Genomic DNA, 21,948 nt, shown 5'->3' with positions numbered 1-21,948 from the left:
TCTGTGCATGTGCTGTGATGCCCCACAAAAATAAATAGTAAATGTAAAAAAAGTAGTCACAATGACTGAACATAGAATGTATTTTATTTTTTTATTTAGAGCAACTAAATAACTACTTTTAGCACAATCTCATCATTTTATTAACACTCTGATGTATTGCTTCTTAGGTGGAGTCCTGAGTGGAATTCCCTTAATATATTAGGTAGCAAATGTCAAACTTAGTGACACACTTGTAAAGAATAAAGAGAAGTGAGTTACAGTAAGTTTAGGTATAATGTAATATATTGCTGTTTTAACATGGAATCTGTATAAAACCTTATGGAAATACTATGGCTTGTTTCCATGTGGGCTAGCTATATCTCAGGTTCTCAGTAGCTGGCGCCTATCAGGAACAGTCATGTCTTCCTTGCAGTGCTCGGAGTTGAACTTGGGCCTCGTGCATGTGAGATAAGTGCTCTACCACTGAGATGTATCCCAGACCGTGGTGCATATCTTGAGGAGTGTATAAGACTTTGTAACTTTCAGACACCTAGAATAACACTTACTGTAGAGTGGGCTAGAAGGTGGCACAATTGGTAAAGTGCTTTCCTTGAAAGCATGAGGATCTGAGTTCAGATCCCCAGCATTGGGGAAGAGGAGATATGCAGATGCTTGGGCTGACTAGAAGCCTGTCAACCCGAATCACTTGAGTGGCAGAGGAGGACATCTGATATCTATCTGGCCTCTACATATCTGCACGCACACACACAGACACACATACACAAACACACACACACACCGTACAGTATGGAAAGTTAGTAAAAGTTAGTATTTCTAAGAAAGGGCTTGCTTTAGCAACTCAGCAGGTAAGTGGAAGGCAGCCTCTGTCCTTTTCTAACAGTCTGTGATTTCACCAGGCTTCTTTCTTAGTAGAAGGGCTTTCTACAGCCTTCCCCCAGGCATGGAATTCAGTAGGCCTGGTCACAGTGGCCTCAGTTTCCAGTCTATGGCTTCAGATTTCAATGTTAGTTTTGTTTTTTCTCATAGTAATTGTACAGTCTGAAAATCTTACAGACCAAGCTGTTTGGGAGAATGAAGTCTAGGCTGTAGGAACACTACTGACCTTCTTGAGTTCTAGCCTTGTCCTAGCAAAGGTCTCTGAGAAATGGAGCTTGTGGGGCCCATGGGTATTTGATTTGTCTGTTTTGTGAAATCTCAGTTTTTCATCCTTTCTGGGATGGAAGTCTTTTCCTGTTTTTTTTTTTTTTTTTTTTTTTTTTTTTTTTGGGGGGGGGAAGCTGTCACTGCTGATCATCATCTTTCACACACTGCTAGTTGCAAAACATAAGAGAAAGTAGGCTTCCAGCCTAGTGCCTATAACTTTGCCCTGCGAGTGCAGGGTGCCAGTTGGGGCTTGTCTTTAGGCTTTTTTTTTTTTTTTGCTGTGACCAATCACATATATCAAGGAGCACCTTTAGGTTACTGGAGTTTCTTTGACTCAGGAGACAAGGATGATGATGATGATGATGACGGAGATGAGAAAATGCAGTCATCAGGCATCCCCGATGGTGGTCATATCCGTCAGGAGAGCCAGGAACAGAGTGAGGTGGACCATGGCGATTTTGAGATGGTGGTGAGTCTGGCACCCGGAGACAGTCAGGAGGAGCCTGCAGCTCCCCTCTCGTTCCTATGCAACAGCCTTACTGTTTGCTGCGGGACACTGATGGAGCTTTCTCTCTGCAGTCTGAGTCGATGGTCCTGGAAACAGCTGAAAGTGTCAACAATGGCAATCCCTCTCCCCTGGAGGCCCTGCTGGCAGGTGCCGAGGGCTTTCCTCCCATGCTGGACATCCCACCTGACGCAGATGACGAGACCATGGTTGAACTAGCCATTGCCCTGAGCCTGCAGCAGGACCAGCAAGGTACAAGGCAGCGCCAGGAACACAGCAGCCTTGCACAGGAAAGAGGATGGCCGTTACTGATGCCCTGCTGACTTAGTTTGTCCCCAATTGGGGGAGAGGTTGATCTGGGTGAGAGCTGCTCAGAGGTACAGGTGGAGAGTGAGGGTTGACTCTGACAGTTCTAGGCCAGAAGCCAGTCTCATAGATACTGTTTGTTTGATTTTTGGATGGATGGTTCTTGAATCTAACTGAACTTGGTGGGTGGACAGCAGTGGCCAGAGGGGTCATGTGCTGGTGTTTATAGACTCCTAAGGACAGCAGATGGCCAAGGCAATGCTGTGGATGGGGTTGCGGGGACCCCATGTTCACTCTCCACTTGTTTCCCAGGCAGCAGCAGCAGTGCCCTGGGCCTGCAGAGCCTGGGACTGTCCGGCCAGGCACCCAGCTCTTCCTCTCTGGACGCAGGAACCCTCTCTGACACCACAGCATCAGGTAACTGTCCACAGCAAGGAGCTTGGCTCAGGGCCCTAAGACCCTGCAGCCCTGTTCAGTGCTGTGAGAGTGTGACGGGCAGCTGCTTTGACAGGCCATCCTGGACTTCCTGCTTCTGCTGGAGCTTTAGCCATGTGCTTTGGAAGGCATAGTGCTGCAGCTTGGCATCAGCGCTTGTGGCTCCACTTCCTCACACTTTGCATGCTGCCTGGCTATGGCTAATACCCAAGGAGAGGTCCTGGGAGCATCTTGTTGCCTGATGGGCCGTAAGACTAGCTTTACAGCATTTTGCTAGAGTTCTGACATGTTAAGACAGTATGGAAAGAGACAAGAAATATAGCTAAACCTTTAGCTCTTAGCTTTCATTTGCAAATCAGTTAAAGGCACAAGCAGCCATCAGAGACCTGTGAGCTTGGGAGAGAGGTTTTGTGGCCAGTTCAGCCTATAGGAAATAGTCACTTACATTGTCTTTAAGTCTCTTTCCTGGTCTGGTAAAATTCCGGATAGAGAGCTGGACCAAACTGTGGGTGGTAGCAGCACATGGGAGAAACGCTTTGAAAATTAACCCAGACGTGAAGGGATGGACACTTGCTCAGACTGCTGCATCCCTACATCTGCTTATTTTATTTTGAGAGGGTTAGCCTGCTTAGATAAGAAAAGGCGAGAGTGGCTGTCCCTGCCTGCTGCCATGGCTTCTCGCTTCTCTGAGGTCTCTTCAGTTGCTGTCACTTTAAGCTTCGAGGTCGTGTTGTGCTGGTCATGTCTGTCATGCTGTCTGGCTGTCCTGGCTTTCCTCCCCTGTGTTTCTCATCCAGCATTTTCCTCCTGTCTCAGCTCAGCCCTGATCCTGGATGCTGTGGCTGTCTCTGGGGAATTTCCTTGCTTCATTATTAGCATCTGATGAGGATGATGAAGAGGTGTGAAATTTTCTAATGAGCTCTCCTCTGGGCCATATGATTTAAAAGTTTGAAAACAAAACCAAAAAGACAAAAATCAAACGGTTGACTCGAGCTCATGATAAAGTGATTCATAGCAGCAGATGGATTGCTGAGCAAATCTCATTGAATTCTGTGCTCTGAATGGCAATGGCTAGTTTGAGTCTCTCAGTAGGTGTCAGTAACACCTAGACAATGGTGACCATGAAGCATTTAGCGAGAAAACTCATTGTCTGTGTCACAGAATCTTACTGAATCTGCACGTCCTATAACAGCGAAGGAAATGCCCAATGAACTGGGCTTTCACTTCTGTCTGAATGCTGTTGGCAGTGGACCCTGTAGAATGTCTGTCCCTTTGTCGATTAATCGGCAAAGCAGATCCCCTTTTTTCTCTGCCCTCTGGACACTCAGACTGCCATGTGTCCTCTGCAGTGTGCTCTAATGCTTTCACCCCAATGAGGGGTTTGTGCTTGTAACAGCTCTCGTTACTCTCTCAGCTCCAGCCTCAGATGATGAGGGCAGCACTGCAGCAACTGATGGCTCCACCCTGCGGACCTCGCCCGCCGACCATGGCGGGAGCGTGGGCTCAGAGAGCGGGGGAAGTGCAGTGGATTCAGTGGCTGGTGAACACAGTGGTAATGTGCCTGGCTGTCTTGCTCTCTTAGGGCCGGGGGTGGTGGACAAGGTAGGAATCCCTACCTAGTACTGTGATTGGTTTCTGCAGAGAGAGGTTGTGGGAACTCACAGTCTGGTGGAGTTCATTTGACATCAGCCGTGGAATGCCAAGTGTTGAGTGACTGGAACTAACATCCAGTGGCTAGTATGGAAACATTTCATGGTGTCTCTCAGTTCATAGAGAGCAGTGATATTTATATCTGAATGGTGATTGAAATAATTGTGATATGACCTTGCAGCCCGTATTCCTATGGGTTTTACTACCTGTCTTCTGAGGGAATGCATCATTAAGAAAGCCATTCTCCAGTACAGCTGCTGTGAGGTTTGCATATCCTAGCAGTCTTGTAGCTGAGGCTGAGGCCAGTTTTGCAGGTTGCAAAGGTGAAAACTGAAAGGCACTGTGGGCCCAAGGCTATACCAACCAAAAACAATTGAAACCTAACATTTTTCCCAGCAAGGCCAACTTCTTAAATTGTTTCCTTTCAGTGTCTGGCCGGAGTAGTGCATATGGTGATGCCACAGCTGAGGGCCACCCAGCTGGACCAGGAAGTGTCAGTTCGAGCACAGGCGCCATCAGCACCGCCACTGGGCACCAGGAGGGAGACGGCTCTGAGGGAGAAGGTGAAGGGGAAGCTGAAGGAGATGTGCACACTAGCAACAGGTCAGGACCAGCCTGTCACTGTCACCAGGCCTCCTTGTCTGAACATTTCAGAACTGGGCAATGGAGTGGTGGTTGCTAAGAGTGTGTCTTTCCAAGTATCCACGGTTTTTCCCCAGGCACTGCTGACATCAGGGTGATGTGGCTCCCAGCATGCTTTGGTCTAATGTCTAGCTGGAGATCTTATGGTCTTGTGGAAGGCGCTCAGTTGGCTGTGTTCTTTTATTTAATACTGTATTCCTTTTTCAGTGTAAGACAATTCATACAGCCATTTCAGTTGTATTAGTTGGTCTTACTGTAATTAAGCCAAGCTATGGAAATGCCTGGTCACAAGTTAACCCTTCATATCTCTGGGTTTGGTTTGCCAGTGTGTGTTAAGGTCTGGAATTTTCCTTTGAAGTATCTTTGTCATGATGCTGTTTTAGCCTCATAAAATGAGTCAAACATGCTTCACTTTTTTTTTTTTTTTGTCTGGAAGAATTTGTATAAGATTTATTTCTCGGACAGATTTTTAGAAAAGTTAACCAGTAAAGGTTGATCTGCTTCTGGATTTCTCTTAAGGGAATGGGTTTTTTTTTTGTTGTTGTTGTTGTTTTGTTTTGTTTTTTTAAATACAGAATCATTTTTTGTGTGATAGAGATTTAATTTTGGTATCTTTATAAATCAGGTTTGGCATTTTGTGTTTTATATACAATCTGTTCATTATGTTGACGCTCTCAGTTTATGGCATAAAGTTGTTCATAACACCTTTACAATTCTTATTACCGTTGTTATTACTACTATTATTATTTTGCTCTTGTAAGAGAGGATCTCACTAAGTACCCATAGCTGGCTGATCTGAAACTCACGCAGAGCCCAGGCTGGTCTCCATCAGATTCTCCTGCTTCAGTCTCCAGGGTGCTGGCATGGGCTGTAGGGATGTACCACTCGCTTAACATGCTAGGCTTATTCCTACGCATCCAGCTCCTCGTTGGCCTTGGCATCAAGAGGCAGGGGCTATACTCAGCTGGGTCTTATTTGCTCTTTCATGTTTCCTATACGTTTCTTGGACTTTCAGGTTACACATGGTTCGCCTGATGCTGTTGGAGAGATTACTGCAGACTCTGCCGCAGTTACGAAATGTTGGAGGTGTCCGAGCCATTCCATACATGCAGGTATCCCTCAGTTCTCCTGATTGACTGAGTTACAGTTGGGCTACCCCTGGCAATGCACTTCTCTTTCAGAGGCCTCGGAAGGCTGCTGTTAAGGTCACAAAAGGATGGTGTGCAGCCCGAGCTGCAGGTTGCAGCCCTTCAGGTTATAGCTGTAGTTAGGGGATGCCCATGGACATCCAGCTAGACAATTGACAACCAGGAGGAAGAGGCTTCTAGCAGCCAGTCTGTGTTTTTTGTCTCTGTCCTATGTACTGGAGTACACTCTTACTCTTTAATTCTTAGACCACCACAGTGTCCTCTTCCACACTACTTCTAGTTATCAAGTTATTTTTATAAAGTTTTTTTAAAGCCTTTCAATGGTGTCCCAAATGGCACAGGTGAGTTTTACAATCCTGGGCACTTAAGCTTAAGCTGGGGCAGACTGGGCATTTGGGTCGCCCTCCCACATCTCAGGCTGGGGCATAGAAGTCAGTGAGGTCAGGATTGCTTCATGACACCCATGCTTAACCCTTCTGCCTTCAGAAATCTCTCTGGTTGCTCTCTGCATTCTAGGTCATCCTGATGCTCACTACAGATCTGGATGGAGAAGATGAGAAAGACAAGGGGGCCCTGGACAACCTGCTCGCCCAGCTCATTGCCGAGCTGGGCATGGACAAAAAGGTGAACTGGAAAAGCGTGCCGTGTGGAGAGCAGGGATTAGTTGGGGAAAGGTGTGCCGTGTGGAAAACCAGGGTCAGCTGTGTGGTGGGAGGCAGTGTGAGAGTGGTATTGTCCGGGAGCTCTTCTCAGGTTCATTCTTCATTGGAGGAGCTTCCTCTGGGTTCTAGTTTTATTTCTGGTGTTGCCACAAAAGTAGTGTTAAGGGGGAAAGGATGTAGCTTGCAGTTTAGGATATATATAGTCCATCATTGCAGGAAAGTTAAGGCGGGAACTTGAAATGGCTGGTCGCATCCCATTCAAAAGCAGAGGAGAGAATGAATGGACATGCGCTGGTGCTCAGCAGTCTCTTTCTGTTCTTACATAGTCCTGAGCACAAATCTCAGGAATGGTGTCAGATACCTGCTTTCAGCCAAGTCTTTCTATGTCAGTTAAAGAAACCAAAACAGTCCCCCACAGTCATTCACACAGGACAGCTGGAGACTCTTCCAGGTTACTCTAGGCTATGTCAGTTACAATAACTGTTATAAGGGGGAATAATGACCCTCTGTGGCTTCTAGTCCAGAGGACTCAAAATAGTGCAGTCCCTACCCTGCTGTGCTTTTAGATCCCGAGTATAAATGACAGCCAGGACAAAGTCTCTGCCCTTGTGCCCTGTGCCCTTTTTATAGCTCAGTGAAGTCAAAGTTAAAGCATTGAATTTGTCGTTCATATCTTATGGCCTCTGAATGCAATAGCCTTCATTGCTTCAGGTGTACCCCTCAGCCCCACTGGAGCCTGCTTCCCTCTTCAGTGCTAAAAGGCATGGGGTCTAGTCTTGTTGGCGCTTAGAGGAAGTATAGGTGTTTGGGATTCTACTTCTGCCTGTAGGATGTCTCCAAGAAGAACGAGCGCAGCCCTTTGAATGAAGTCCATTTGGTCGTCATGAGACTCCTGAGTGTCTTCATGTCCCGCACCAAGTCTGGATCCAAATCTTCCATCTGTGAGGTATTTGGGCTTTGAGCTTATGGGTTTGAGGCAAGGTAAGAGAATGGAGTGGTTAGCACAGGGCTAAGGGCAGAGGTGATGGTCCTCTATTAGAATAAGACTGTTTTCAACTAGGGAAGTATAAGTTTTTTCCCCCTTCAGGAGCAGAACTTTCCCTTTTTTCGGAATCCCTTCCAAGCTCAGGCCCTTAACAGCAATCCCTCCAATGGAGGGGTTAAAGGGCTTGGAGGTTCCACTGTTGAAAAGCAAGGTCCTGTTCTGCAAAGCACAGAGTGGCTAAGAGGATCCCCAGTTTCTGTTGCTATAAGGTATGGTAATAGAGTAGAGAGAAAGCCAAGTGTGTGTGGTAAAATGAGATTAGCAGAAAGCGGAGACGGTGGAAATCGGGGCTGAACTGCATCCAATCTTAATGAGCTTATGAGCTGTGGGGTTTGCTGGGATTTCCAAGGCTCTCCTAATGGTCTTATGTACAGTAGCTTTGCTCTTTCCTGCTTCTTATGCATGCGATCACTCACTCCATCTTCTTTGGAGGCTGGCTTTCTGGAAGAGCCCTACTGGGAGGGTGGAGTTGCCAAGAAGAGCCGAGAGTGAACTTTTTGTCTCTCCTTCAAATGAGCTGCTGTTTGCTTTGCTTCTGGGGAAGGAGGAAGTCCAGCCTCTGGAGGGAAAGGTGGTCATGGCTTTCCTCTAAAGGGGAAGAGGTGTAGTGAGGTCAGGTTGCGTGCTAGTATTTCTTTTCTCCCAGACACAGTTGTTGCAAAGAGCTGGTTGAGTGATTTAGGTAGTGTAGCAGAGTGATGGCAGCATGTCTGTCGGGGCTCATCCTAAGACAGCTGTGTGGTGTTGCCTATCTGACTGAGCTTGATTTTACAACACAGCCTTGCCTGCTCTGTGTGTTCTCTCCCTTTTCAGTCATCGTCCCTCATCTCCAGTGCCACAGCAGCAGCCCTGCTGAGTTCGGGGGCTGTGGACTATTGCCTCCATGTGCTCAAGTCTCTGCTGGATTACTGGAAGAGCCAGCAGAACGATGAGGAGCCTGTGGCCACCAGCCAGCTGCTGAAACCACACACGACTTCATCCCCACCAGATATGAGCCCATTCTTCCTCCGCCAGTATGTGAAGGTGAGGCCTCTCTGGTTGGAGGAAACTTCTCAGTGCCTTATGCTCTGTCTCCCATTAGTAAAGCTAGGAAGACCAGTGTTAGGAGCCACACAGAGAAGTGGGTTCTAATCTCAGTATGACGTAACAGATAGCTATTTCCCCCATTCAGCCTCCCCTGCAGGGTTTCTGATTCCTGCCTCTGTGTAAGCCTGAGGAAGCGAGTGAAATCAGTTACTTCAATTCACATGAAACTTCTTGGGAAAACATGAGGGTATGCCATGAGACAAGGTGACATGAGTACCAATGGATCATATCCCCCTTTGTATGTCACGTACCTCATGAACATGCTAGCTATGATGGGTCTCTGGTTACATGAGCCTAGGAAAAAGGAAATCTCATGTAATCCTATCTCCAGCCAGGAAGCCTGGAGAGATCCTTCCCAGCCTCACTAGGCCTCAGCTACTATACCTGCTGCACAGCGTCATGAGCACTGCCAGTATAATATTTATAAAGGACTTAGCATGCTGCCCGGCACAGTACATCATCAGTGGTAATCGTTGCTCACTTCACTCCCTTTGAGTCCAGTTAGTGGAGCCAGGAGGGTAGACCAGCTGCCTGCTTTGATAGGTGGGGTATAATAGGCAAGAAATGTCAGTCTGCATGGACTTCTGTCTTCCTCTCTTTTTAAATAACTGGTAGTTTTGTATAACGTTTATTTATTTAAACTTAGGTGTGTAGGTGTTTCACCTGCATGTGTGTCTACATACCATGTTCATGACTAGTGCCCATGGAGGCCAGAAGAGGGTGTTAGTTAAGATACCTGGGACTAGAGTTACAGATGGTTGTGAGCTGCCCTGTGGATGCTGGGATTTGAACATGAGCACTTGAACATTTGAACATGAGCAGCCAGTACTTGAAATCATTGAGCAGCTATCTCTCCAGGTTCATAATGTCTTAAAAATTTTTTAGCTGGGACTGAAGAGATGCCTCAGCAGTTAAGAGCACTTTCTGTACTTGCAGGACATGTTCTGTTGCCATTCCCAGCACCCTGCTGGGCTCTTACAGCCACCTGAAACCCCAGTTCATGGGGATCCAGTACCTTTTTCTGGCCTCTGGACACTCACATACATGTGGCATTTACAGACACAATTTTTTTTTTAGAAATTTTTTTTTTTTTTTTGTAATTGGGAACTGGAGAGATTACTCAGTGGTTAAAACACTTGTTGCTCTTGCAGAGGACCTGGATTCAATTCCCACTACCCACATGGTGGCTTATAGCCACCTGTAACCCATTCCAGGAAATCTAGCAGGCACACACATTGTGCACATATATGCATACTGGCAAAACATTCATACACATAACGTAAAATCAGTCTCAAAAAGTTAAAATTTCTATTATAATTGAAAAAAGTGTGTATGGGTGTGCAGATGTACGGCCCACATAAGAACTCCCCCCACCCCACCCCTTTCTCGTGCTCTTGGGTATTTGAGAGGGGTACGGGAAGGGGGGGAGTTATCAGAGAACAATTCTCAGAAGTCAGTTTTCCTTCCATTGTGTTGATCCCAGGGATCAAACATAGGTCATCAGGCTGGGTGGCAAGTGCCTTTATCTGCTGAGGCGTCTTGTTACCCAACTGTCAGAACTTTTAAGGACCATTTGCTCTGTCTCTTCTGTCATTCATGCATGAACTAAGGCATCTTCTGGAGCCTTGGGTCTTTCTGTAACTGAATTTTGACTTCAGCTTTGAAAGGCATCTGAATGGTTAGTGATTATCTAGCCTTTTCCTGGTTGTGGCTGTGGAAGACTAGTAAGCCCAGGTTCTTATGACAGTGTTCTTCTCCAGGGGCATGCTGCTGACGTTTTTGAGGCCTATACTCAGCTGCTCACAGAAATGGTCCTGAGGCTTCCCTACCAAATCAAAAAGATCGCAGACACCAGCTCTCGAATTCCTCCTCCTGTCTTTGATCACTCTTGGTTCTACTTTCTCTCTGAGGTGAGTGAAACTCTGAGCAGTGTCCTGCTCCCGGCGGGATAAGTTGTGATTTCTCCTTTGTGAGCTGGTGTCTTCCTAAACCTCACTCTATCCCTCACAAAGCCCTTCCACTCACTAGGTCCTGCCCCTTTGGAATGTGTTGTGTAGTGAGTAACACTGAAGTCTGTGTGTGTATGGAATGTCCCTGTAGGGTTGGCAGCCAGTTCAGTCTTTCAAGTCAGGCAGGAAGACAGAACATATACTACTTTCCTTCCCACGTTGATGCAGTGAGGAGACTGGTGACTAGTGAAATAGCTCACTGAGAAACAAGCAGATAAGGAGGGAGCACTGTGGCTACACAGCAGCCCTACCAGGAACAAGAGGCCCATCATCTTGGTCATAGCTCTCTGGGAGGGGTGTTCTGGTGCCTGGGAGCTCCCATGAGATGAGATGCATTGTAGACCCTGGTGTGGAGGAAAGCTGCTAATGAGAGCCCTTTCTAGCTCTTCTGTCTTGGGCATTAAGAGGGGCTGAGCCAACCCATACCTCCTGCCTTCATCTTCCCTCTAGGGCACCCAGTGGCAGACAATAAGAAGGAGGGTGCAGCACCAAGAGGTGGTTGACGCTTCCCAATTCTAGTCAGGCCTCACAGCAGAGTATGGTGAAGTGGTTTGGAGCTGAGATGCCAGTTTAACCAGTATAGTAACCCGATCAACTCTGGGAAAGTACAGTGCCACTTGGAGGCCCTGCCTCCTTCCCAACTCCTTACCTGAAAAGTAGAGTCTTTCACCCTGGGCTGGTGTGGAGACCAGCTCCCTTATAGATTTCTAAGTGCTTGAGAAGAAGAACACGAATTTTTCGTTGTCCCTCACCCTGGTTAAAATTTTTCCTTTCTGTGTTACTTTCTCTTGATCCCTTTAAGGAATTAAGTTCCTCAGAGGCCAGTATGGCTAGGAGTTGACCCACTAGGCCATTAATATCCATGCCTTTCACACCCACAGACATAGCCAAGTAGACCAAACAAACACCAAAAATAAATAACATCTGCGCTGATTATTTACAGACTTCTCTTGCTAGCATTCCCTGATCAGCACAGTATAACCCACGTACAGATTATTTACACCATGGCAGGCATTGTGAGCAATCTAGAGATCATTAATGATAGAAGCGTGTGTGATCTGCAGATACAACACCATCTTACACAAGGGATCAGTACCTGAAGCCTCTGTGGGAATCCAACCTCCACACAGTTCCCCTGTGGATGAATATGACTTGGCTTGTATTCTGTTAACATTTTTAAGTAATAGTTTGTAAAACACAACAACAACAGAAACAGTTGTAGCTTCCTGCAGTCCCTGCATAATATTGACTGTGTTATCTGTCCCTCAAGTACTTAATGATCCAGCAGACCCCTTTCGTCCGCCGCCAAGTCCGCAAACTTCTGCTCTTCATCTGTGGATCAAAGGAGAAGTACCGACAGCTTCGAGACCTGCACACCCTGGATTCCCATGTGCGTGGGATCAAGAAGCTGCTGGAGGAGCAGGGCATCTTCCTCCGGGCCAGTGTTGTTACAGCCAGTTCTGGCTCTGCTTTGCAGTATGACACACTCATCAGCCTGGTACGAGGGTTGGGATGATAGGGCCTGGGGCGGGCATGTGATAAGGCTCAGCCACGGAGGGCCTAGTATAGGGGCAGTGCAGGGGTTTTAAATACTTCACAGAATACCGTGTCTTGGGTCAAGCACCAGGAAAACCACTGACACTGAGTGGTTGGCTTGAGGGTCTGGAATTTCCTACCTGAACCATCAGGGGTTCCTCACCTCTGAAGTGGTAGAGGGTCTTACAAGGGTCATTTGTTTGCATCACAGATAAGATCAGCCTGTGAACTGGTAAACTGGGTTTTTGTCCTTAAGTACTAAAGAAGCTTGAATATAAGCATGTTCTGCTGCCTAAGGAGACTGAACTTGACAGAGTAAATGGAGTGTTTTACGTTTGAACATCTCATCTTTGGTGTTATGGACAGCCTAGCTTGCTCCTTTAGTGTCCTTGTTCTTATTGTGAAAGAAGGGAAGAGGTTTGCAGCTTCTCGGGGCATGGCTTTTCTTTGCCTTAGTAAGTAGTCTGAAGCTTCTCAGAAAACTGAAGGCGGGGTTGGGGGGGTCGGTCAGGAGAGGGTAGAGGGGTGGAAGCAGACAGGGGCATTGTGTATAAGCTCCCAGTGTGTATGGGCCCTGCTCCCAGCTCCACCAGCCAAGCCATGGGACACCTGCCTCACATGGAAGACCAGGGTTACTTTGTAGTCCCAAGCCAGGACTGCTATACACAGTAGCCGATGTTATTTCATGGGCAGATGGCATCACTCATCTGTGATTGGCTCCTGTTTCAGATGGAGCATCTGAAGGCCTGTGCCGAGATTGCCGCCCAGAGAACCATCAACTGGCAGAAGTTCTGCATCAAAGATGACTGTAAGCAATCCTCCCTGGGCTACCACTGTGACCTCTGTGGAGAGCACTCTATATTAAGTTGTGAATCGGCCCTGAAGATACAACCTATAACAAAGAACACAAGCCAGAACATCAGTGACAAGAGTTTCTTGTCAAAACTGGGCCTGTACCAGGAGCACAGAACAGGACTTTCCTGACTGTGGCAATAAAGCCATGGAGAACGGAGGAGCTTACTCGAGGCATTAGGGGCTGGATGCCCTCAGTGCACAGTCACACCAACCCTTTGCCATAACTCCACTGCTCCTGGTAACATCCAGCAGGGAGAATTGGGGAGAAAATGACTGTCCCATTCCACAGTCATTCGCTCATGCTCTCAGTAGCTCAGTCATTCCGGAGCTGACTTCATCCTTTTCCTCACAGCTGTCCTGTACTTCCTCCTGCAAGTGAGTTTCCTGGTGGACGAGGGGGTGTCCCCTGTGCTGCTGCAGCTGCTCTCCTGTGCTCTGTGTGGCAGCAAAGTGCTTGCGGCCCTGGCGGCCTCCACAGGTTCCTCCAGTGCGGCTTCCTCCTCAGCCCCTGCTGCCACTGGTTCTGGACAGGCTGCAACTCAGTCCAAATCTTCCACCAAAAAGAGCAAGAAAGAAGAAAAGGAAAAAGAGAAAGACGGTGAGAGTCACTGTGGCCCTTTGAGGGGTACTTTGCCCTCCCAGAGTACATTGTTTAGGTGCAGGTGCTGAAAGACTTTGACCCTGGTGCATCCGAACGCTCTCCTGGTCTCGTTTCCATTCAGGGCAGAAGAGACACCTTTCTTTCTGAGTTAGAAACAAGAATGGCCAGGGCAGGCTGAACATTTTAGTACTAAACCTGAGTGCACTGAGGGTGCTGGGCAGCCCGTCCCCTTTGGCTTCTCGAAGACCTGAGGCAGACGATCGTAGGTGAAAGAAACACTGAATTACTTAGCCATCCCCAAGTGAATACAGAGCAGCTCTTACTGTTACTTACAGAGACCGCTGCTGTACCTGTTGTTTCAGTGCCAGGCTTACTGTACTATACTTGAAGTAGTGGAGTGGTTCATATGCCGGTGGGGCCAAACCATTTGTCCCCCGAGAAACTGAAAATTGGCAAATTCCAACCATTTAGCAGACACTTTAAGAACAGATAGATTTCCTCCTTTCCACCTGTTGTAAGACCCTGAGCCCTTGGGTGAGTTGGTCCTGCCCTGATATTGCAGGTGAGAGCTCGGGTAGCCAGGAAGACCAACTGTGCACAGCTCTGGTGAACCAGCTGAACAGATTCGCGGACAAGGAGACCCTGATCCAGTTTCTGCGCTGCTTCCTGTTGGAGTCCAACTCTTCCTCAGTGCGCTGGCAGGCCCACTGTCTGACCCTGCACATCTACAGGTGGGCCAGGGCAGGCTCTGGGGCTGCTGGCTCTGAGGTCTGGTTACATGCTCATGATCGCTAGGCCAGTATCTGTGCTGATCTCAAGCTCTGGAGGTCTCTTTGTTGACCTGTCCACTTTGTAGCTACTGAGCTAATGCTGTTGGTGGGGCCAGTGACCACTCAGAGGGTTGTGCTCAGAAACTCCTGAAATGACGTTTGGCTTGTGCTCTGGAGTCAGATTGGATGGAGACAGTAAATTGATGGCGCTGCACTTGCTAGCTTTATCAGGCACCAAAAGACACTGGCATCCTGGCGTGTGGCTCTGTGCGTCTCTCTGGGAAGAGACACAGTTTGGGGCCATGGTGGAGAAAGGCCTCTCATTGCTGCCATTTACCTACAGAAACTCCAGCAAGGCTCAGCAGGAGCTCTTGTTAGATCTCATGTGGTCTATCTGGCCGGAACTCCCAGCTTATGGTCGGAAGGCTGCCCAATTTGTGGACCTACTTGGCTATTTCTCCCTGAAAACTGCGCAGACAGAGAAGAAGGTAAAAAAGAAGCCCCACCCCTACCTTCCGTCTGTCATATGGAATCTTTTCTCTTGAGCGAAAAACATTATTATAGCCATCTCCACACATAAATTCTCTTGAATCTATCCAGTGTTAAATCTGTGTTACATAGTGTTACAGTATTGTTATTGTTAAGTATAATTTGCCTTTTTTTTTTTCTATGCCAGAGGTGGGTATGGAGGGAATGGGAGAACAGGACATGGTGAAGAGAGAGAAAGAAAGGGGAATGGTGGGGCGCCCTGAGAGAGAGAGAGAGAGAGAGAGAGAGAGACAGAGAGACCACGTGTCGGGTATCTATGTGAGGAAATCAGATCCACTGGAATTTGAGTTACAGACCAGACAGTTGTGAGCTGCCATGTAGGTGCTGGGAATTGAACCAGGGTCTTCTGGAAGGGCAGCCAGTGCTCTCAACCTCTGAGCCATTTCTCGAGCCCAGGACTCAGGTTTTTAACCAGCATCTGTCTTCCCTGAATTCTGTTTCAGTTGAAGGAGTATTCCCAGAAGGCCGTGGAGATTCTGAGGACTCAAAACCACATTCTTACCAACCATCCCAACTCCAACATTTACAAGTGAGCCTCGTTTGCTTCCTGCTACTTGAAGAGTCATCACAGTGTTTGAGTAGTGGTTTGCTTATTAGAAGTGCTTGTGTGTGAACTGAGTGGCCCCTTAGGTGTGGTCACCCCAGCTAGTTGATCTTCAGCTTTCTCCTATGGAGCTGAGGCCTTTGGGCTCCAGAAGTCACACAGATGTAATTGCCAAATTCAGTTTGGTGAGCAGTAACAGAAGGACTGATTTCAAGAACTTAACCTAATGAGATACAACAAGTTCACAGAAATGTCTTCCTCTTTTATTAAAAGAAAAAGGACCCTGCCCCCCCACACGTGTGCCTGTGATGCCTGAGGGCTTGCATGCCATGGCACATATGTGGAGGTCAGAGGTCAGCCCTTGGAGTCAGTTTCCTCCCCTCCCCTTTAATGTGGGTACCAGAGATTGAACTTAGATTGCCAGGCTTGCTCAGCAAGCTCCTTTTCCCTCTTGACTCATCTTGTCAGCCTCAGAAAAACTTTGAAAAGAAGATGTTGCTAAAGTTTGTGGATTATTATGCTGCCTTAATGATGACTTCTTAAATGTGTGTTTGTGTGTGGTATGTGTCTGTTCTCGTGTGCAGGCACACGTGTACAGCCTGTAGAGCCCCCAGGCTCTTAGTTGCTCTCCATCTTATTTGATGAGGCGCTTGCTGATGTGGAAAGTCTAGCCAGCTTGCTTTAGATCCTGGCTTTGCTCCCCAGGTGCTGGAACTGTAGACGAGCTGCCATGCACATGCAGCATTTATGTTGGATCTGGGGATCTGAACTCTAGTCCTTGTGCTTACTGGCTCCCTCAGTAGTGAGTTTTAGAGAACAGCTTTATTGAGTATTATTTACATAGCATGAAATTGGTATATTTTAAACATAACTTAGGAATCTTTTTAAATAGTCAATTTAGTCATGACTTTTCTAAGTGAGGCTTTAATTCCTTTCTGGATTTGCACATGAGCTTAGAAGTAAGAAGCACCTGAGGCAATTATTTGACTGACCTTTCTTCCTGTGCCTATCTGAGCTACAGTCCCTTTGCCTTAGCTCATGGGGACACAACAGAGTGGTAGATGGCTTCGGCATGGTTCCGGAAGGAGACTTTGCTGATAGAGGAACTGCTTTCTTCCACAGCACTTTGTCTGGCTTAGTGGAGTTCGATGGCTATTACCTGGAGAGCGACCCCTGCCTGGTGTGCAATAATCCCGAGGTGCCATTTTGTGTAAGTAATATTTTGAGCAGGACAGCCCTGAGGTTTCCATGCTTGAGGTTCTCATTCCCAAAGACTGGTTACTGGTATTAGCAGGGTTTCCCTGCAGGGGTTGCCGCCTGGCACTGTTGATTCTTGCGCGTCACACTTGCTCCCTTAAATAGAAACTGAAAAACTTCATCTATGGGTGGAGAGGGTTATATTGATCAACTTTGAGGAAAGTAGTACTCATTGTGTTGTGTTTTGTTTACTCTGTATTTAGTATATCAAGTTGTCTTCCATTAAAGTGGACACGCGGTACACCACCACCCAGCAAGTCGTAAAGCTCATTGGAAGTCACACCATCAGCAAGGTGACAGTGAAAATTGGGGACCTGAAGCGGACCAAGATGGTGCGAACTATCAACCTGTACTACAACAACCGCACTGTGCAGGCCATCGTGGAGTTGAAAAACAAGTATGGCTTTTCAGATGTCACCAGGGTGCATAGCAGACATGCCCAGGGGCTCTGGCGTCCTCTCAGCCACAGCAGTGTTGACACAGGGACAGCAGTGAAACAAATTTCTGAGGCTGAGCAATGACTTTTAGAAGCATTGAGCGGGTCCCTGGGGAGCAATGAAAGTTTCTCTCAGCCTGCCCGGGTGGGAGCATTGAAAAGGGGGCTCCAGGTTCTCTTACCGTATGGAAAAGCTAGTGCATTGGAAAGTGGTTGGTATTCTGGGTAAGGCAGCCATGCATCTGCTCACAGCAGAAAGTATTCTTCTAGGGTCTTCTCCACTGCATTTTCTTCCACTTCTGGGTGTGCCTGTCTCCTTGTCTGTGTCCACTTTGGGTCTTTGAAACCCCTTTGTAGCCCAGAGTGTGGGTTGGGCATGTCATAGGCCTGGTGGCACTAGTAGCATCACAGAACCCAGTGATTCAGATCTGTACCTAAAGTCTGCTCTTGGAGAAGTAGTTAGCCTTGAAAGGGCTGCTGCCTGTCATATACTCCCCCCGCCCCCCAGAGGCAGGCCACTGGTTGTCTATAAGGCTGTGTGGACACAGCTTTTGGTAGAGTGGCTCCACTCGCACCTCTGCCTAGCCGTGTGACTTCAGAGTGCTTCATTTCAGTTTCTATGATATAAGAGAGAAGTTTCCATTCTCAGGGTCTTTCTGTGAAGAGCTGAGAGCAGAGCTCACACCTCCTAAGTGGTTGATACGGCGTAGCTCTGACTTCATGGTTGTAAGCAGCCTACACTGTTGCCACCTTGTCTCTTTCCCCGTGGGGTACTCCTGTGTCCACAGCCAAACCCTGCTCTTCCCTGTTGCCTCTTGACAACCCTCATATTTCCTTCAAGATGAGCAGTCCGCTGGCCATTGTCACTGGCTGTCTTGGGGTAGTTGGCTTATACGGCATGCTTTTGGAGTCTTGTTGTCCATGATAGGAGGGCTGCTATTTTTCTGGAATCTCAAGTTCCCATAATAATTTAAAGATTTTCTTATATCATTCCCCTCCCTCCCTCTCACCCCTCCCATGTTACCCCCCTTGCTCTCATCCAAATTCATGGCCTCTTTTCTCTTTAATTGTATGTGCATGTGTACATATTTCTCAATACATAAACACCACCTTTTAGTCTGTATAATGTCCGCTGTGGATAAATGATTTCAGGACTACCATTTGGTACTGGATAGCCAGTTGGTGTGCTCTTCCCTGGGAAGAATGTTTCTCCTGCTCTCAGCAGTCCTTTGTTGCCCGTAGTTCTGTCTGTGGTTGAGGCCCTGAGCTTTCTCCCATCTACATTAGCATGTCTACTGCTCTTGTCTTAGGGTTGTTTAGGCTGCCATGTAGGTGAAACTGTATGGTTGTAGCTTTTTGACGTGTCTGGGAGACACAGTGTCACAGTAAACTTCCTGTCCTCTGGCTCTTCTGCTCTTTCTGAGATGATCCCTGAGCAGGGGTTGTGTTACAGGTTTCTCAGTTGGGACTGGGCTCCACAGCCCTGCACTTTGATCAGCTGTGCTTTTCTGTACTGGTCTCTGTCTGTTGCAAAGAGAAGTTTCTTTGAATATGGGATGAGGACTGGTTTACTGACTAGACCCTGGAGAAGCACCTGCCTATTTCTTTCTCAGAGAAAACCAGAAGGGAAAATTGTTTTGTCCTTTGAGTAAGCCACTTAAATGCCTTAGGAAAATATGTAGGGTGGCCTTTCTCGCACCATTGGTCTGTTGTCACTGAAGGTCAAATGGGAAGCTTCAGCTTCTGTTCAATAGCATTTGTTCTTTCTCCCAGGCCTGCTCGCTGGCACAAAGCCAAGAAAGTTCAGCTGACACCTGGACAGACAGAAGTCAAGATTGACCTGCCTCTGCCCATTGTGGCCTCTAACCTGATGATAGAATTTGCAGACTTCTATGAGAACTACCAGGCCTCCACAGAGACCCTTCAGTGTCCTCGCTGCAGTGCCTCTGTCCCCGCCAACCCAGGTGTCTGTGGCAACTGTGGCGAGAATGTATACCAGTGTCACAAGTGCAGGTAACTTGTCCTACAGGCCTGGGCAAGCATGTTCTGTGCTCTCTTCTGTAGCAGGATGGGCAAGGTCCCTATCTGGTACCCTGTGGTTTAGAGGATGATGGGAGTACAGTGTTCTATGGGTGGGGAGAAGTAGAAAGAAGCGTGGCATGTCTGCATGTGTGTGTAGTCTAGTCACAGGCTACTCACGTCATTCTCACCTGTTGCTCATGGCCCCTTCAGTAGTTCCTGTAATTGTTTCCAGAGTATTGAGTGGACACAGCATTTCTTCCCTTATTCTCGCCCTTAAACCTTAGTTCCCACTGACCTGAGCACCTTGGTTCTTCAGGTCCATCAACTATGATGAAAAGGATCCCTTCCTCTGCAATGCTTGTGGCTTCTGTAAATACGCCCGCTTTGACTTCATGCTTTACGCCAAGCCTTGCTGCGCAGTAGATCCCATCGAGAACGAAGAAGATCGTAAGAAGGTAAGGCCACATCTGGCGTAGGCCTCCGCCATGGCTTGGCTCTGAGCTTTGGGGAGCGCTGGTGTAGTGAACTGAGTCTGACTCACAGTTAATAAGCCTCAGAAAATGGACAAATATGGGGCTAGCTTATGGGTAGAGCCCCCACAGTGGCTGAAGCTGTGCTGGATTCAAGCATAGGAATTGGAGAAGTGTTATTGGTGCAAAATGAGCATCTCAAGGAGCAGGTCAGTTCAGAATTACAAGGACAGAAGGAGCCAGGTGACGTGCTATTCTTTGTCCCACTGTCAGCCTCAGCTGGGTCCAGTAGTAAAGGGCACTGGAGAAGGGTGTGCCTGTTCAGGGTGACAATGGGGCATTTGGCTTTGGAGTCAGAAGGACAAAGATTCTCAAAGCAGTCGTGCTGGTTTGTCTCTAACCTGCCATGAGTCACTGCTCAGCACTGAATTGTTGGTACCCAGTCCATATATAGTGCACATTGCTATTAAGACTGGCATGCCACCTCCTAGTGTTGGTGTACAGGACAGTGTGTGGAGCCATGCTCCCAGTTTGAGTTGAGGATATGTGTTTCATTAGGTGGCTAGCAGTTAGGACCATGGAGGGAAAACAGATGAAGTGGTTTTTTTGTTTTGTTTTATTTTTAAACTGTCTATCTATGTATCTATCTATCTATTTTGAGACAGGATTTCTCTGTGTAACCTTGGCTGTCCTGGACTCGATTTGTAGACCAGGCTGGCCTTGAACTTACAGAAATCCACCTGCCTCTGCCTCCCCAAGTGCTGAGATTAAAGGCGTGCACCACCACCACATCTGACTTCAAGCTGAAGTCTTCCCTCCGTCAAGTGCATGTCTCTTTGGTCTAGGCTGTATCAAACATCAACACGCTTCTGGACAAAGCTGACCGTGTGTACCATCAGCTCATGGGACATCGGCCCCAGCTGGAGAACCTGCTCTGCAAAGTGAACGAAGCAGCTCCAGAAAAGCCACAGGTGCTCCCAGACCAGAGGGCATTTGGGTTAAGAGTGGAAGGCTGCCCTAGTGAGGCCATCCCTAAGGCAGAAGTCTGACACTTGACCTCTTGGGATTGCAGGAAGACTCGGGAACAGCGGGGGGCATCAGCTCCACTTCAGCCAGTGTGAATCGCTACATCTTGCAGCTGGCTCAGGAGTACTGTGGAGACTGCAAGAACTCTTTTGATGAGCTCTCCAAAATCATCCAGGTAGGCAGTGGGACCAGCCTGCAGGGCCTGTATGCTTTCAGAGCCACTCTCACCCCATGCAGGCTCCCGTTCTTAGTGTTGCCTTTGCCCAGCCCAGTGAGCCACACTGGCACAGCAGCTGCACCAATGCTTCTCCTACCTTAAGATGACAGCCACTTGCCAGAGAGAGCTGTTGGCAGTCAGAAGCAGCACGATGGTGGTGGGATGGCATTAGCAGATAGGTCTCTGTTTAGTAGTGGGACTCCGGATTTTAAAATGAGTGCAAAGATCTGCTTCCTCTTGTTGGATGTTTCCAGGCTGGAGGTTCATTGCACCCCAGCTGCAGTTGGCATGAGGGGCCATGTTTGCCTTTAATGTTTCCACGTGGTTTCCATGGGTAGGATGCTGGCTATCAGTGGAGCCCCATCTTAGAAGGGCAGCTAGCGACCCTGCCCCTCTAAGTTACTGATGAGCTTTGCTAAGATCTGACTTTCTAACCCTTTAAGATAGTGGTTGTGGCAATGAAGAGTTTGAGCCTGTGTTCAGCCTGATTTCAGATTCTGCATTGACCTTGGTCAAGCCAGTCATACTAAGTGCCAGTTTTCTCCTGTTAAATGAGGATGAAATAAATAACTGGTAGGGTTACTAGGAAGCTATCATATACATAACTAATTTTCCTCTTTCTTCATTATTTGTGTATTTATTTTGCCAATTTCTTTTCATTCTTAGAAAGTTTTTGCTTCACGCAAAGAGCTGTTAGAATATGATCTCCAGCAGAGGGAAGCAGCCACAAAGTCATCCCGGACATCAGTGCAGCCCACGTTCACTGCCAGCCAGTACCGTGCTTTGTCTGTCTTAGGCTGTGGCCATACCTCCTCCACCAAGTGCTATGGCTGTGCTTCGGCCGTCACGGAGCATTGCATCACACTACTGAGGGCCCTGGCCACCAATCCAGCCCTGAGGCACATCCTCGTCTCCCAGGGTCTCATCCGAGAGCTCTTTGATTACAATCTCCGCAGAGGGGCTGCAGCCATTCGTGAGGAGGTCCGCCAGCTCATGTGCCTCCTGACAAGGTCAGAATTTGTTCCTTGACGCTG

General features: G+C 47.8%; 1 protein-coding gene across 9 annotated transcripts in view; it reads left to right on the top strand.

Moving 5' to 3' along the window:
• The window catches only part of Ubr4 (ubiquitin protein ligase E3 component n-recognin 4), a 113,077-nt gene that overhangs the window by 60,931 nt on the left and 30,198 nt on the right, over positions 1 to 21,948 (top strand). For 5 of the 9 annotated variants that reach the window (XM_060379176.1, XM_021627466.2, XM_021627286.2 and 2 more), the window contains 23 exons: positions 1,482 to 1,612; positions 1,723 to 1,900; positions 2,267 to 2,371; positions 3,804 to 3,941; positions 4,468 to 4,642; positions 5,697 to 5,793; positions 6,346 to 6,453; positions 7,321 to 7,437; positions 8,350 to 8,559; positions 10,383 to 10,532; positions 11,902 to 12,129; positions 12,897 to 12,975; positions 13,375 to 13,620; positions 14,186 to 14,354; positions 14,737 to 14,881; positions 15,386 to 15,471; positions 16,609 to 16,696; positions 16,947 to 17,140; positions 18,953 to 19,192; positions 19,518 to 19,656; positions 20,517 to 20,642; positions 20,744 to 20,872; positions 21,581 to 21,924. In XM_060379176.1, coding sequence (XP_060235159.1) covers positions 1,482 to 1,612; positions 1,723 to 1,900; positions 2,267 to 2,371; positions 3,804 to 3,941; positions 4,468 to 4,642; positions 5,697 to 5,793; positions 6,346 to 6,453; positions 7,321 to 7,437; positions 8,350 to 8,559; positions 10,383 to 10,532; positions 11,902 to 12,129; positions 12,897 to 12,975; positions 13,375 to 13,620; positions 14,186 to 14,354; positions 14,737 to 14,881; positions 15,386 to 15,471; positions 16,609 to 16,696; positions 16,947 to 17,140; positions 18,953 to 19,192; positions 19,518 to 19,656; positions 20,517 to 20,642; positions 20,744 to 20,872; positions 21,581 to 21,924 — 3,622 coding nt within the window. The remainder of the gene's footprint in view (positions 1 to 1,481; positions 1,613 to 1,722; positions 1,901 to 2,266; positions 2,372 to 3,803; positions 3,942 to 4,467; positions 4,643 to 5,696; positions 5,794 to 6,345; positions 6,454 to 7,320; positions 7,438 to 8,349; positions 8,560 to 10,382; positions 10,533 to 11,901; positions 12,130 to 12,896; positions 12,976 to 13,374; positions 13,621 to 14,185; positions 14,355 to 14,736; positions 14,882 to 15,385; positions 15,472 to 16,608; positions 16,697 to 16,946; positions 17,141 to 18,952; positions 19,193 to 19,517; positions 19,657 to 20,516; positions 20,643 to 20,743; positions 20,873 to 21,580; positions 21,925 to 21,948) is intronic. The other 4 variants (XM_021627601.2, XM_021627407.2, XM_021627182.2 and 1 more) reach the window with 3 other exon arrangements.

The sequence above is a fragment of the Meriones unguiculatus genome, chromosome 3 (assembly GCF_030254825.1).
Source record: "Meriones unguiculatus strain TT.TT164.6M chromosome 3, Bangor_MerUng_6.1, whole genome shotgun sequence".
Taxonomy (NCBI): domain Eukaryota; kingdom Metazoa; phylum Chordata; class Mammalia; order Rodentia; family Muridae; genus Meriones; species Meriones unguiculatus.
Note: the sequence above shows the minus strand (reverse complement) of the source record. Positions and strands in the feature narration are given on the sequence as shown.